Source organism: Stigmatopora nigra, chromosome 19 (genome assembly GCF_051989575.1).
Source record: "Stigmatopora nigra isolate UIUO_SnigA chromosome 19, RoL_Snig_1.1, whole genome shotgun sequence".
NCBI classification, from domain to species: Eukaryota; Metazoa; Chordata; class Actinopteri; order Syngnathiformes; family Syngnathidae; genus Stigmatopora; species Stigmatopora nigra.
The window spans coordinates 10,756,773-10,773,086 of record NC_135526.1 but is presented as its reverse complement, the minus strand read 5'-3'; the positions used below and the strand labels follow the sequence as shown (position 1 = coordinate 10,773,086).

Here is a 16,314-nt window from a genome sequence, read left to right as displayed (position 1 = left end):
GAGCACTAAATGGCTCTTCTTGTAATGTTAGGTGGTTGAAGTAACATTGGGATTCCTGTTAATAAAACTTCGATGAGAACGGCTTTATAATGTTAATATAGGCAACATAGTTTTAAACTAAAATATTTTCCAACTAGTGGTGTGCCTTGAGATTTTCTTCAATGCAAAAAGTGTGCCGCAGCTCAAAAAAGGTTGGGAAACACTGGTATAAACAATTTAGCTGTGTTCTGGCAGTTGTGGTGATTTTACTAATTTGGATTGGATAACTTTATTCATCCCGTATTCGGGAAATTTCTAATTTGATCAATCATGGCCTGTGTAGACATTCTGTTCGTTTAGTTCAAAGAAAGGTGTCATAGGTGAAAATTGAGAATCTTTTACCTCAACAAATGTTTAGGTTAACGCCCACTTTGGGTGGAGGCAATGAAGGCATTAAGAAATGGAGTCAGAACGGGAATCTCGCCTTTTCTCGAGCCTATAAAGAGAACTGGTCATTGAAGCTTCCATAATGTCTTGCCTATAATTTTTGTTAACAATTGGCTCACCAAATCTTTGAGAATAAAAAAAGATGGCGACGCATTACACGCATTTGCAAATCCAATTTTCCAACGACCACGCGTATTTATCTATATCTGTCGCCGTCGTTCGAGGGTAAGTGACGTAATTTCCGCTCATTTGGGGTATCCAAAAGTCTTGATACTGTTTCAGGGAGCAATCTTGTCTTTTAAAATGGTGTGTTTCACATTGGCCTTTTGATAAACATCATTTTTTTCCGAAATACCCTTTTTTCACGACGTGTTTTACGTCTAGACACGGACCAAAAAATAAAATGAACGACACTTTCTCCCAAAATATTGTTTGGGTGGATCTTGAGGCAAGTCTAAACAATCTTTGAGAATTTCGGGATTCGCTAAATTGGTGAACTTTTTCTGAAACCCCCCAATCTAGTGATCTAATTTGGAGTGTCTGTTTGTTTGTAGAGACTAATATATTGTGCTTGCAATTCAATTTTGTGATTTAATACATGTATTCTTTTATTAGTTGACAGGCTTGGACATTGAAAATGACAAGATTGTTGAAATGGCATGCTTAATTACAGACTCGAACTTGAACATTTTGGCAGAGGTGATCCAGATACTCTTATTATTTTGGTTTTCGTAGTTTAATTACCCTCAAATCTGAAGTCGGATGTCCTATTTTGGTAGGGGCCCAACCTGATCATAAACCAGCCCGATGAAGTATTGGAATCCATGTCGGAGTGGTGTAAAGAACATCATATGAAAGTAAGATACATATTATATATTTTAATAATAGGGCAGCCACAGAATTTAGACTATACTCTATAATTATTACTTGTCACATGGGTTGTTTGATTTTTTTGGGGGTTCAGGATTATTTTTTTTTATGACGTGAATGGTGGATCAACCTCTCCTCCCAGCCGAGACTCCTGTGCTGCAATGATGTCCCTGGGGTGCCCAGACCATGGTGTGTTCATTATAAACATTATAAACTAAATTATTTTGAGGGGAGGTTCATTATATCCATGTGGTCGGGGGCCTTCGAGGTGGATAGTTGACGTCGACGAGCGTGTCGGCGCGAGCATGGATGGTGTCCCGCTGGGCCATGTATGTCAGATCGATCTGTTACGGTCGCGTAGCGTGGCGCAACCCAAGGGAATGTTTACCCAGATGTGGTGACGCCGAAGGAAAAGGAAGCCGTTCCGTTGCATTTGATTCCTAGGTTTAATTACTTGGCAAAAACGTACAAAAACAACTTGGGCTTAAAACAACTAACTACCACTGAAAATGAAACATGATATCCCACGACGTAGCGTGGCGTCAAGTGACGTGAGCATGACAACGAGGAAGCAACAAGTTGATCCGACAACGATAAACAATCCTTCCGTAGCCCAGGAAAAGATAATCAAGTAATAGAACACAGCTGAAAATGACAATGACATCACGCCAGGAGGTGCAAACGAGCCACTCCTGACACACATGCATATACTTGTTTATCTCAATTGTATGGGCGAGCCATTTTTGGTGTCCGCTGTTTCCAGTTCAAAAATTAATTTAGTGTAAACAAAAATAATCATCATGGTAAATATCAATTCAAATTAACATAATTAGAACTTTTTTTGCAAACCAGATTTTGGTCACATTTGTGGTCCTGTCTCTTGTTTTTGAACCTCCGGGTGTCCACTTTCATGCCATCAGACCTGAACTAGTTTTTAAGTCACGGGGGCCTGATTGTATTTTTGAGCCTTGAAAATATCTTTTTTTTCACGGACAGATGTTCCTAATTTTACTAACCTGGAAAGAACCTTCATGTTAAAAAGAAAATACCAATTTCGGAAACAACTATAGTTTAAGTTCTTTGACTGATTTAACCCATTGTTCAACATATTTAAAACTATGTAAGATCTTGTGCAATACCAAACCTATTCCGCATAAAATAGTAAATTATTTTAAAACACTTAAAAAAATAAATACATTTAAAAAAAACTTTTTTAACAACTACATCTTGTGTTTACTGCATTTATTTTCAAAGAATTCCGTTTTTCACGTAATATTTCACCACTTTCCAGTATCTGGTATCAAGTGCTGCTATTTCTTTATCAATGCAATACCGGTGTGCTGCCTGGTGGTACAGAGGTTACCTCGCCTGATTTCATTGGGGGCTTGATTCCTGCTGGTGGCAGTATGGTTGAGTGTAGATGGTTGTTTGTCTCTCTGTGTGCCCTATGGCTGACTGGCGACTTTGCCAAATGAATATTCTCAAATGCCTCTCCACCGCAGCAACATCTTCGGTAGTCCAGTTTCTTTTCAACATAGCTTGTATTAGGTTCATTAATAATTACCTTCGTCCGTAAATATCAATAACTGCAGGCAGACATCTTATTCAATTATTGACATTTAATTAAATAGAATGGATCACAGGTAAAAACCTCAGAGGGGAGATTCAGCAAGCCAGAGTTTCCCCTTCAACTTCCGAACGTCTCACCGAATAGACATTTTCGTACGACTCTTATTGCCATTAATCAAAACAATTTACAGAGTTGTTGATCATTCCATCACGTATGAGTAAAAACAACATCTGGAACTACAATAACAATCAAAGTATTTTAACAATAACAAAAACAGGAGACTAGACCTAACAACATTTAGATTAGAACAATTATGCCTTCCTTGACCTAAGAATCATATAATATAATCATAATCATATAATAATTACATAAAGAAAAACCTGATGTGCTATGTTGTAAATAACAGAAACAACATTCTTGTTATTGGCCGAATAGCCCTGGCCTCGTCACAAAAGGGACCACCGAATCTCAAGGACCCAGATTGGGTGGATTGTTTGTATAAACATCCTGGAACAGGCAGTCCAGGTTAAAGATGACTTGGCGGTTATTCGTGACCTCGCAACACTTTGAGAATACTAAGAGAATGATTTAACAAAGAAATGACTTAATACAACCATATTTATAATAGTAATACAGAATAAACCCAACAGCTTGTTTACGTAAGTAGTCAGTAAAAACATCAACGATTAATCTTAACCTCCATTTTCATGAAAAAAAAAATGTTAAAGCTTTAAGTTGTTTGTGGAAAACTACAACTTCTCTCTTATTTTTAGCACATATTTACCATCATGTACTAAATTGGTACCTCGAGATACGAGCTTAATTAGTTTCGGGACTGAGCTAGTATGTCGATATTCTCGGAACTGGAACGAACGTTTCCCATTGAAATGAACTAAAAACAAATACATTTGTTCCAAACCTCTGAAAAAATGCCGAAAACAGGATATTGGATTGGGATAAAAAATGTTTTATTTCTTAAAATCACAATCTATTAACAAAGTGGTTTAATATTACTAAAATGTGTGTTTAATAGAACTAAAATTAGACAGATTCCACACAGGGTAGAGAGAGGGACATAGAGTGGAGGGTTGACGAGCGGGGGAGACTTTTTGCACTGGTGAATCGTAATATAACAAACAAATTTAATTGAACTTGGATTACGATGCACACACTCAAAAATATTTTTAATCTAACTTTACACTAAACTTAATTCTAATTTTGTTTAACATTTTTATACCTTCTTCTAGCTGCTCCTTGGCTGTTTGCCTCACCTCCACCCTGAGTTTCAGATGCAACCTATCGATGGTAGTTTGCTTTTGTATTCCCTTCAAAATATTCCCAAAATGATGCATACAAATGTCCTCACAATAAGATGACGCACGGCCAGAGGTCCCTTAAGACAAACCGCCCCGTGTATGGGCCAATTCCTTCCACCTCAGTAGTATATGTAGTCTGATCTCATCTCATTTTCTGAACCGCTTTATTCTCAATACGGTGGGGGGTTGCTGGAATCTATACCAGCTGACTTTGGGCCTGAGGCGGAAAGCACCTTGATTTGGTGGCCAGGCAATCGCAGGGCACAAGGAGACAAATTCACGCTCACACTCATACCTAGGGACAATTTAGTGTCCAATCAGCCTGGCATGCATGTTGTTGGAATGTGGGAGGGAACCCGGAGAAAACCCACGCAGGCAGGGGAGAACATGCAAACTCCACACAGGTGGACCAACATGGATTTGACGACCACAGAGCCGTGAGGTTGACACACTTACCACTCAGCCGCCTGGCTGCCTTAGTATATATGTATTATCAATATAATCTCATAACTCATTAAGACATGCATACACACATTTATCGTTAGCAGCCTCTCCTTTTTTAAACTGTGCAGCTAATAATTTTGATTTTTGTCCATTGTACACTACAATCATACACCCTTAACTGAAGTCTCAACTTCAGTTTTCATTTCTGCCACAAAAAAGGGTAATTTCACATTTTCAACATCACATGATTCTGTTTGTTTATATGACAATGTAGTGGATGTATAAATACCATGAAACCTCTATTTCAATGGCATGCATTCTATTTTTCAAACTTTCCCCCGTAGTGCAATTAGAGGGTGCCGCTCTATTTTTCGACTGGCTGGTCAGAATTTTATCATGCGGTAAATGTTATGGATGAAAAGAGAAACCAGTTAACATATAAATATTTTTTTAACAATGGGCACAAATGCAAGGCTATTACTGATAAGTAAAGGATGCCATTCATTAAGAGGATGCCGTTCATTAAGAGGATACCGTTTATTAAGAGGATGCTGTTTATTACGAGGATGCCGTTTATTAAGAGGATGCCGTTCATTAAGAGGGTGCCCGTTCATTAAGAGGGTGCTATTCATTTAGAGGGTCCCGTTCTTTTTTTCAATTTTTCCACTAAGGTGCTGTTTTATAAGAGGTGGGCAGTCAAATAGAGGTGCTGCTCAAATATAGGTTTTACGGTAACTTGTCAGTCTCAGGTAAATATTAGTCGCACTTGTTGAAGAAAAGCTGATTCCAAAGACAATTGGTCATGTCCAAACATTACCTGCGAGTGTGACGTCATCTTAGGGAGACAGGACATTGGATTGGATTGGATAATTTTATTCATCCCGTAATCGGGAAATTTCTTTGTTGCAATAGGAAGAGGGTGAGGATGCAGGAATAGGAAAGGCATTATACACAGATAGGTACTTAATAGTAAGTTAATAAATAAATACATGAATAAATATATAACTAGGTAACTGTGTTGCTGAGGTATATATATATACATACACATACATATATATAGGAGCACATCTATAGTGTATCCGAATTCAGGAGGTCCTAACCCACAGCCTTTTTTAAGTTAAAGAGCCTGACGGCTGATGGGAGGAAGGATCTGCGGAAGCGCTCCTTCCTGCAGTGAGGGTACCGCAGTCTACTGCTAAAGGAGCTTCGAAGGGACTCCACCGACTCGTGCAGGGGGTGGGAGGTGCTGTCCATGATGGACCTCATCCTGGTCAGCATCCTCCGCTCTCCCATTTCCTCCACAGAGTCAAAAGGACAGCCCAGAACAGAGCTGGCCCTCCTGATCAGCTTGTTCAGCCTGTTCCTGTCCCTCTCCGTGCTCCCACTTCCCCAACAGACCACAGCATAAAACACAGTAGATGCCACCACAGTGTCATAGAAGGTCCTCAACAGTGACTTGCACACACCAAAGGACCGTAGGCTCCTCAACAGGTAGAGGCGGCTCTGGCCCCTTCTGTACAGGGCATCTATGTTTGTGGACCAGTCTAGTTTGCTGTTGAGGTGAACACCCAGGTACTTCAAGTTCTCCACGATTTCAATGTCTTTACCCTGGATGTTCACCTGAATGGTCTGTTGAGGTGTCCTCCGAAAGTCAACGACCATTTCCTTTGTCTTACTGGTGTTGATGTGCAGGTGGTTTTGCCTACACCAGTCGACAAAGGCTGTGATGACTCCCCTGTACTTCAGGTCGTTCCCGTCAGTCACTCGTCCAACAATGGCGGTGTCATCGGAGAATTTCTGGAGGTGGCAGGTGTCTGTATTATGTTTAAAGTCTGACGTGTAGAGGGAGAAGAGGAGTGGGGAAAGCACTGTGCCTTGTGGGCCCCCCGTGCTGCAAGTTACCACATCAGACGTACAGTCCTGGAGTCTCACATATTGTGGTCTGTTGGTGAGGAAGTCGATGATCCATGCAGCTAGGTGGTTCCTTACTCCAGCCACCTCCAGTTTCCCTCTCAGAAGGACCGGCTGAATGGTGTTGAATGCACTGGAGAGGTCAAAAAACATCATTCTCACCGTGCTTCCCGAGTTCTCCAGGTGTGAAAGAGACCTGTGCATCAGGTAGGTGGTAGCATCTTCCACACCAATGCCTGGACGATAGGCGAACTGCAGAGGGTCCAGCTCTGCATTCATCAGGGGGCTCAGGTGGTTGAGGATGATCCTCTCCAGTGTCTTGATCAGGTGAGAGGTTGGTGCTACCGGCCTGAAATGGTTTGGCTCCCTGGGGTTCGCAGTCTTTGGGACTGGGACCACGCAGGAAGTTTTCCACAAGGTGGGGACCTTCTGCAGACTGAGGCTGAGGTTGAAAATATGCAGAATCACTGTGCCAAGCTGATCCGCACACACTCTCAGTAGTCTGGAGCTGAGGCCGTTCGGACCGGTAGCCTTCCTTGCCTCAATCTTCTTTAGTTGTTTTGTCACCTGATCGACAGTGATGCAGAGACCGGTGGAAGAGGGGGGGAAGAGGGGGAGGAAGAGGAGAACGAGGGGGTAGAGTTGCTTCTGGTCTGGGGGGTCAGGGGAGCAGGGGCAGGGCTGAATCTGTTAAAGAACTGATTCAGTTTGTTGGCCCACTCCCCGTCTCCGGACTCCGGGCCTCTCCCACTGTTGCCTCCATGGCCCGAGATGGTCCTCAAGCTCCTCCAGACCTCTTTGGTGTTGCCTCTTTGGAGTTGCTTCTCTAGCCTCCTCCTGTAGCTGGTCTTTCCCCTCCTTATCTCTCTCTTCAGCTCCTTCTGGACCGTTTTGAGACTCTCCTTCTCCCCAGACCTAAAAGCCCTCTTCTTCTTGTTCAGGAGGGCCCTTAGATCCCTGGTGACCCACGGCTTATTGTTGGAGTAACAACGGACCTTCTTGGAGGGTACGATGTTCTCCACACAGAAGTTGATGTAATCTGTGATGCAGTGGGTCAAGCTGTCGATGTCTTCCCCATGTGATTTGCACAGCACCTCCCAGTCGGTTGTCTCGAAGCAGTCCCTCAGTACCATGCTGGTCTCCTCGGTCCATCTTTGTATGATCCTCGTGGGAGGTTTTATTTTCCTCACCATAGGGATGTAGGTGGGGATCAGATGGACCAGGTTGTGGTCTGAGCGGCCCAGTGGGGGAAGGGGGACTGAGCTGTGTGCCTCCTTTGTGTTGGCATACAGCTGGTCCAGAGTTTTTTGTTCCCTTGTGCAGCACTTCACATACTGAGTGAAGGTGGGGAGAGTCGAAGTCAAGGGAGCATGGTTAAAATCACCGGAGATAAGAAGGAGAGACTGGGGGTGTGACGTCTGTAGCCGGGACAGAGTAGTGTGGAGCAGCTCACGAGCCACTGCCGCATCGGCCGAAGGAGGTATATACAGTTATTATGATGACGTGCGAGAACTCCCGGGGGATGTAAAACGGCCTGATGCTAACAGCTACTAGCTCGATATCTCGAGTGCAAAATTGCTCCTTCACAGTAATATGCCCAGGACTGCACCATCTACTGTTAATAAAGACAGCTAGTCCCCCACCTTTCTTCCTACCGCTCTCCTCAGCGTCCCTGTCCGCCCTCACCAGCTGAAAGTCATACAAGGAGATGAGAGAGTCTGGTATTCGCTCATCCAGCCAGGTCTCCGTGAAGCAGATAATGCAGGCGCTCCGATATTGTCCTTGTTGTTTGGTCAGCGCCGTTAGCTCTTCCATCTTGTTGGGGAGAGATCTTACGTTCCCCATAATAATAGATGGAATGCTGGGTCTGAAGCGTCGCTTTTTCTCCTGACATTTTCATCCGGCTCTGCATCCTCTTCTCTTCTTCTTTAACTCAGCGGGGAGGTCCAAGTCCAGGGGAATCCCTCTGTAATCTGTGCACTGACCACCATGGCGAGCTACATCCCAAAATTTATGCTTGAAAAACGTAGATCCACCAACAATGCAATACTTGTGCATTTTGAGGGAGGAAGACAAAAGTTTAGCGAAGGCTGAGACAGTCACACACAGGCTCCCGCAACTCACGCTTTTATCTCTTCGTCTCCTGAGTCTCGTCTGCGCCGAATTTTAAAAAAACAACCCAAATGTGCTTTTGCATTTCCATTTTGTTGCTGACAACCTGTGCTTTGATTTAAAAAGAAATGCCCAAAAAGACATAGACCGTTGTAATATTTAAAAACAGGTTTGGAAAGTGCAATGTTTTATTCCCTGTGGGAACAAATTCCCCTCGCTTATAGCTGAGCTGAGTTCCCCTCATTCATAGAATTCGGCAAAATGCAACAAAATAGGACTGTGCCAAGCTCTATATAATCTAACAACATCACATGATTTTTGTTTTTTTCCCCACTTTGTGATATTATACACAGGCATGTCGGTAAGACGACCAACACATAAGCTTCGTTCACTTGTTGCATAATTTTGCTTAATCATTCAGACCAGGCTTCAATTGTGGGTGCTTATAATAAGTATCCACAATTTAAGCGCATGTCTAAATAACATGTCATTAATGTTTCTCAGTCTGGACTGACCCAAGCCGTACGTAGGAGCAAGGTCACCCTCGAACGAGCAGAGAAAGAATTTCTATCCTTCGTTAGAGAACACACTCCTCCGGGTCAGTGTCCTCTTGCTGGTAAGTTGCATTTTGCTTTAGCCGTAGAATTTTATGATTACTTTTCCTCTGATAAAATGCCACCTTGTTTCTTTCTGTATAGGAAATTCTGTGCATGCTGATAAAAGGTTCCTAGACAAATATATGCCTCATTTCATGAATCACCTTCACTACAGAATAATAGATGTCAGTACTGTTAAGGAGATTTGCAGGTAAGTTTTATGCTCTTTAGCACCATTTAATTGCTGTTTTGTCAATGATAATTTGCCCTCTATTCAATAAAAATCCATAGGAAATATTTTTCTATTTATGTTTCCATTTTATTCAATTTATATAGAATTAACCTTTCACTCGCTGTTACCGTATTTTCACGACTAAAAGATGCACCTAAAATCTTTTTTTTCTTCAAAAGCTGACTATGCGCCTTATAATCCGGTGCGCCTTATATATGGATCAATATTATATATGGATCAATATTATATATGGATCAATATTATATATGGATCAATATTATATATGGATCAATATTATATATGGATCAATATTATATATGGATCAATATTATATATGGATCAATATTATATATGGATCAATATTGAACCGCGACCGGTCTCGCAGTTTACGGTAAGCAGCCACCGACTCCATTTTTCCCCGTAGAAGAAGTGCGCTATGCATGCTGGGAAATATTAAACAACGATTCACTTTCATTTGTGCGTTTGTATAAAGACCCTGAAATGGCTCCTATTAAGAGACATGCTCACAACGCAGAGTTTAAACTTAAGGCGATCAGTCATGCAGTAGAACACGGAAATAGAGCAGCAGCAAGAGAGTTTAAAATTAAAGAATCGATGGTGAGGAAGTGGAGGAATTGGGCTGATATATTAGTCTCAACTGTGGTCCGAGCTTTCAGGAAGACGGGAATTGTCCCCGAACTGCCAGACATCAACGGCGACACTGACTCGATTAATGACGACCTTGATGAGACGGAGCCGGACGTGTTGGATGGGCCATTCACTGAGATGGTCAATTCAGAAGAAGTCGAGGAATTCTTAGATGAGGAGCTGATAGAGTGAGCTTTATGTTTTTCTCGTGTGTTTACAGTTTACAGTTATTATCCTATTGCTTTATTGTTTTTGCACATTATGGGTGTCACTATATTGCGATTGCACTAACGTTTTATGTACCATAACAGTATCAGACGGTTTTGTGTGTTGACTAAATGGAGGAAAAGTAAAATGTTATGCCTTGCTGTTGTTCAAAGATGTTAAAGATGTGTCACGAAAATGCTTTACATCAGAGAAAATAATAAATACAGCTGTTTATTCATTTTGGGAGTGAATGGAGTTGTGGAAAGCTTGTTTGTCATCTATTAATAAAGTTTGACTGACCTATCTGACTGTTTTGTTGACATTCTCTTTAAGGAATGTACCACCCAACGGTTGCATAGCGTAACTACAGCCTCTGCTGCCGCGCCTTATAATATTAATAAATAATATGTAATATTTTACACTAATTGAAGAAAAGCTGACTTTGCTTGACCAAGCACGATTGTCTTGGAAATTAGCGTCGTGCTTTGCCAAATGTCGCTTAATAGCTGTTTTGATGTCATCTGAGGGACACACTACATAGAACTCTGTACACTGAAATTTGGGTCGCACCCAAATTGAGGCCTGGTCTGAATGATTAAGCAAAATTGTGAGTATATTGAACCCAAAATTCGGGTCAGTTTGGGCCTAAAAAGTGAATCATTACTTCAGGTTTGAATCGGGCCGGGCTTCTCTCACTGAGAAAAAAAATTGTACTGTGGTATCTCGAGATACGAGCTTAATTTTTTCAGGGACTGAGATCATATGTCGCTTTACTCGTAACACAAATGAACGTTTCCCTTAGAAATGAACTAAAAACAAATTAGTTTGTTCCAACCTTCTGAAAAAACATCAAAAACACGATATTGGATTGGAAAAACATTTGTATTTGTTCTAATTCGCCATCTATTAACAAAGTAACAAATAACTAGTGGTTTAATATTACTAAAATGTGTTTAATAGTACTAAAAATAGACCGATTTTGCAGAGGGAGAGAGAGCAGGGGGGACTTTTTGAACGGCAACGCGCTCATAACATAACCAAATTTAAATGAACTTGGATTACGATGCAGACACTCAAGAATACGTTTAATTTAACCTTGCACTAAACTTACTTCTAATTTTGTTTTAAATTTTTATACCTTCTCCTGGCTGGGCTGTTTGCCTCGCCTTCACCCTGAGTTTTAGATGCAACCCATCGATGGTAGTTTTCTTTTGTATTCCCTTCGAAATATTCCCAAAATGATGCATAGCAATGTCCTCACAATAGAAAAACGCAAGGGCAGAAGTAATATATACTACTCCTCGTAACAGCGATCGCTCCGCCATTCGCGCTGAGTGACGGGGGAAAAAACAGTGCTCATAGATATCTGTTATACATGAAAGAGAGGGGGCAAAAAAGCGCTACAATGATAAACAACATCTCATGTCTTGGCCACCTGGCTTTATCGTATCTCAAAATTGTTCTCGTATCTAGAGATAATTATTCGCTCGAAATTTTACTCGTATCTCTAAATGCCTGTATTTCGGGGTGCTCCTTTGTCGAGGTACCACTGCACAGTTTAGTCATCTAGAAATAGATCTCAAAACTTAATTTAAAGTGCTCTCAGCCCCCCGACACTAAGGCTTATTCAGTTGAGAGGGGGAGGGGTAGCAGGTGGGGGAGAGAGCGGAGGAGAGTGGGAGAGAGAAACACTTTTTTCAAATCATCATATTTCCTATTCTTCTTGGGAGTAAGCTAATGCAGTTATTTTCATAATTGAGAAATGAGTTAAGTAATGGAACCTGGGTTTTTATTGATCTTGCCATTCTTCCAGTTCCATGCAGTTTTCAAAAAGGACTCCAAAAACAATGCCTTCTATTCTAAACAATTATTTGTCCATAATACAGGAGGCAAATGCAGAGCGCTGGAAAAATATAAATTAGATTGAATGTATACTTTTCTTGTCATTATACAAGTACAATGATATTTAAAGCATCACCATGAAATGCACAAATAACAATAAAACAGACAAATAAATAATCAATAAATCTGTAATAAATAATAAATTAGTAACCAAAACAATAACAAACAGAAAAATAATAAATATTAAAATAATGAATATCTAATCAATACGTAAGTACCATATTTATTAGAGTATACTCGAGTGTTACTAATTTGAAAAAATGCTTATAAATTATTGTATTTTGTCAAAACAAGTTGAAATTGTGGAAGATTGTATTGTATAGTTTTAATATCTGGGCATCATTTTTGCTTTAAATTATCCACTTCAAATGGTTTAAACGACCCAATGTTATTTATTATTTATTTATTATTTAATTGTATATGGATCTTCTCCCATTTTTTCAGGAGGTGGTTTCCTGTGGAATATGAGATGGTACCTCATAAAAAAGCAATACACAGGTAACAAATAGTAATGTAAGATTGTTGGGAACATAAAATTGCTTTTGTAATGTATCTTTACAATTCATTTAGTTTGCAAACCCTCCAAAACCCTGATGCTCAACTACTAATTTTGAAGGTCCCATTAAAAAAACAAAAGGTACCTTTGGCTTCTCTGGCCCTCTTTTTTATTTTAGCCCGCCATGAAGTTGACATAAAAAATCAAGCTTCACAACAGTGGTCCCTAACTAAAAGTCCACGAATCGGTACCGGTTTTCTAGAAAATAAATATTAACAATTCAAACCCAACACATGAGGCATTGTCGATGCCTAATTATGGAGATCATGAGCCAGTGAAGTACTGTGCTTACAATATACCAGATCTGAAATACAGTTTCTAGCAATCACACCCCTAATATAACCTACCCAGTGTTAGACTTATAGTTTTAGCACCTGACTCCAATTCCTTAACTCTGTCTTATCCCGTCTAACAACGGAGCGTGTTCAGCATCAGAGGAGACAAACCAGGGTTGAGTGAGTTAATTCACAGATGATTTATTCCTGACAAATTGATCCATACAGAGCTTGGGGTCTCCCTCCCAAAGAATAAAGACATCGCTCATAGCCTCAATTCCCCATTTATAGTATTACAAAAATGCATATTAATTCGCTGATTGACAATGAGATGTGGACTGGTTCACGACTGCCGAAAGGGGTATCTTCTTCGGACTTCACACTCCATCCTCGAATCCACATCATCCAGACCTGTGTCTCTGCTTGTCCTTTGAAGCCCAGACTATCTATCCAGCTCCTTGTTTTCTCTGTCCTTTGAAGTCCTCACCATCTGTCTCCTTATCAGTTTGAATTCAACCTCAAAAGAAGAATCTCAGACAGAGCCTTTTGTTCATTGTAATTGAGTTAAGAACAAAAGTTTAATCCTACAGTAGTAATATCAAAATGAAACAGCTACAGTAAAATATGTCATATTCTTCATCAGTAAATCTGTCAACACTGCTTTACCTACGCACAAACACACTCACTCTTCATGCAAAAAGTGTGGCCGGCAGCAAGCTGTGAGTAAGTCACGTTTCCCGATTTTAATGTCGTGGCTCCAAAATCAACCGGCTCAGCTGGTCGTCCTCCAGTTTCAAGTTGTCGCCAAAGCTGCTCCCTGATCACGTCCGAGTCGAAGGGTTTCCTTGAAGAGCTACTGAGCCACCGAGGATGTGGATCAGGAAATTGTGGTTGCTGTTCCCCAGGTGGCACCTTCAGGGGCGTGGCCATGGATGAAGCCTGCCCCTGTCGGCTGATTCTAAGGAGCCGTCCCACAGCTGTTGGATGTGGCAATCCACTTTTGGCCTACACCAGTGCAGCTTCAGTTCTATAAACCCCTTCCCCTCCCCTTTGGTTTGCGAGAAAAAAGTAGGAGAATGTTTAGCACAGCTTTACATGGTAATTTACAGACATAAACAAAGATTGTTTTCTCTTTCAGAGCCTTGGAGGACATCAGGGAGAGCATTAACGAGTTGAAGTACTACAGAGCCTATATCTTCAAAGCCAATTGTGACGTACAAAATGTCTCAAAATAGGAACAACAACAAGTAAACAAACAATAAATTGTAAAAATTCGAGATCAGTGAATCTTGTGCGTCAGCCAAATTCTGTATACTTGGTTATTTAGTGTTGAGTTTATAATCATATGCATCATTTATCAGTGTTATCATACATTGGCTGTCGTATATGAATGTCTTTATCGCGCTTAAGTACTCAAGGAATCTTTTCGCCTGCTATGAACTTTTTATGCTGCCACTATGGACTTTGGATAGACCTTGTTATCTCCCGAGTGTCTGGACAAGGCGTTTTGACATTCTGGGAGGCTGTCCAGGATTGAAGAAGCAGTTCCCGCAAATTATGTGATCTCAACGATTATTTTCACCTAAAAGACTGAAACTGTTTGACGAAAACCAGATGCTCTGCTTTTATTCTTTACAAAAATGTCAATTGGTAAACTTGACATTAATGATCCTTTGAGTTAAGGTACAACCTGAGGTTCTCCAGACGCGGAGTCAACTTCTGGAAGGACCGTGGCTATGGAACCCCAAAAACTTTTTTACAGGACGGATTTGGCTGTACAGCTGGGGAGCTGTCAGGATTTAATTTCATATAATTATGCATTCGCTTTCAATAAAGAAATGCTTCGATTTACTATTAAATTTACTCTGCTCATCATTATTAGTTCCACCCCACCGACAAGTCTTTACCTCATTGTGGTGACGGGGTTTGTGTCTGCCAGTGTTCCTTGGAGCTGGTCTGAGGTGAGGGACCAGACAATGAATTGGTCAGAAGAAGGGCGTGATGACAAGCACCTGGTGGCCGGGCCTAGACCCGTGGCTGATGATTCCCCGCTGGCTCTTGAGACGTGGAATATCACCTCTCTGGTTGGGGGATGAGCCGTAGCTAGTGCGTGAGGTTGAGGTTGACCTTGAGCAGGGTCCTCGGGAGTCATGTGAGTTTGACCAACCAGTCTTGGTGTGTTTTGTGGATTTAGAGGTGTTCAACCGTGTCCTTTGGGGAGTTTTTTGGGGGTTACTGCAGGAGTATGGGGTTCTGGAACCCCTGTAACACGGGGGCCGGTCCCTTTACGACCGGTGTCAGTCTGGTCTGCCAGTAAGTTGGATCCGTTTCCAATGGGGGTTGGACTCGGCCAAGGCTGCCCTGTGTCACCAATTTTGTTCATCACTTTTATGGCCAGAATATCTAAGTGCAGCCGTGGCGTTGAGGGGTTCCGATTTGGTAGCCTCAGTATTGAACCCTGCTTTTTTCAGATGATATGGTACTGTTGGCTTCGTCAGGCTGTGATCTCCAACTCTCGCTGGAATGATTCTCAACAGAGTGTAAAGTGGCCGGAATGAGAATCAGCACCTCCAAATCAGACCATGGTCCTCAGTCGGAAAAGGGTGGCATGCCCTCTACGGTGCAGGGATCAGGTCCTTCCCCAGGTGGAGGAGTTTCAGTACCTTGTGACAGGCGGATCGGAAGATAGTCCCTGACTTGACACTCTTAGCGGAGTCCCTGACTCAACACTCTTAGTGATTAATGATTTTATTTATAGTCACGGTGGGAAGTGGTGGTGGGGGGGGGGGGGGGGGCGCGAATATTTTTCTTCTAGCTAGGGGGGGCCTAACAGAAAATAAGTGAGAAGCACTGGCGTAAGGGAACGCCCGTCGGGCTGGCCCTTTCAATGTAGCGTGCTGTTGACAGTTTTTATTTGCCGGCAAATAAAACGGGCTCTCCCGCCCCCTATGAAGGACAAAAACACGTTATACATCTCCCTTTATAACGAATGGCGAGGGGACATTTTCATCGGCGGAGGGCACTTCAGTTTTGCTGTACATAATATTGTGTTATGCTAAAAAAAATTTAACTACTTATTTATTGATTATTTATGTGTGCACTTTGTGTTGAAGCTTTAAATCTAATTGTGCTTGAATAATGACAAGAGACTATCAGTTTCAGCATCCCCTTTTTAAAGGTATCTGGCGCCATCTAAAGTTGTGAGTGGGTACAATTTATAGACCCCAATTTTAAGATGACTGACACTTT

The 16,314-nt window shown here is 41.5% G+C and overlaps 1 protein-coding gene across 4 annotated transcripts; it reads left to right on the top strand.

The window, feature by feature from the left end:
- The first annotated feature begins 420 nt into the window (after positions 1–420).
- On the top strand, positions 421–14,352 carry smfn (small fragment nuclease). Of its 4 annotated transcripts, XM_077740652.1 has the most exons (7): positions 663–874; positions 1,042–1,125; positions 1,206–1,283; positions 9,154–9,265; positions 9,348–9,456; positions 12,679–12,732; positions 14,204–14,352. In XM_077740652.1, the coding sequence occupies exons 1-7, from the start codon at positions 830–832 to the stop codon at positions 14,298–14,300; spliced, it is 579 nt and encodes a 192-aa protein (XP_077596778.1). In that variant the 5' UTR covers positions 663–829; the 3' UTR covers positions 14,301–14,352. The 4 variants fall into 4 exon arrangements, with proteins under 4 accessions (XP_077596780.1, XP_077596778.1, XP_077596779.1 ...); XM_077740654.1 differs by lacking the exons at positions 663–874; positions 12,679–12,732; positions 14,204–14,352 and adding exons at positions 421–651; positions 10,155–10,737; XM_077740653.1 differs by lacking the exon at positions 12,679–12,732.
- Positions 14,353–16,314: the final 1,962 nt, after the last annotated feature.

Excerpts from the sequence above, each read along its gene's own strand:
- smfn (XM_077740651.1), top strand. The coding sequence starts at position 830 with ATGAACGACACTTTCTCCCAAAATATTGTTTGGGTGGATCTTGAG. Across the intron at positions 1,284-9,153 it reads GTAAAGAACATCATATGAAA|TCTGGACTGACCCAAGCCGT; the intron begins GTAAGATACATA and ends AATGTTTCTCAG. Across the intron at positions 9,266-9,347 it reads GGGTCAGTGTCCTCTTGCTG|GAAATTCTGTGCATGCTGAT; the intron begins GTAAGTTGCATT and ends CTTTCTGTATAG.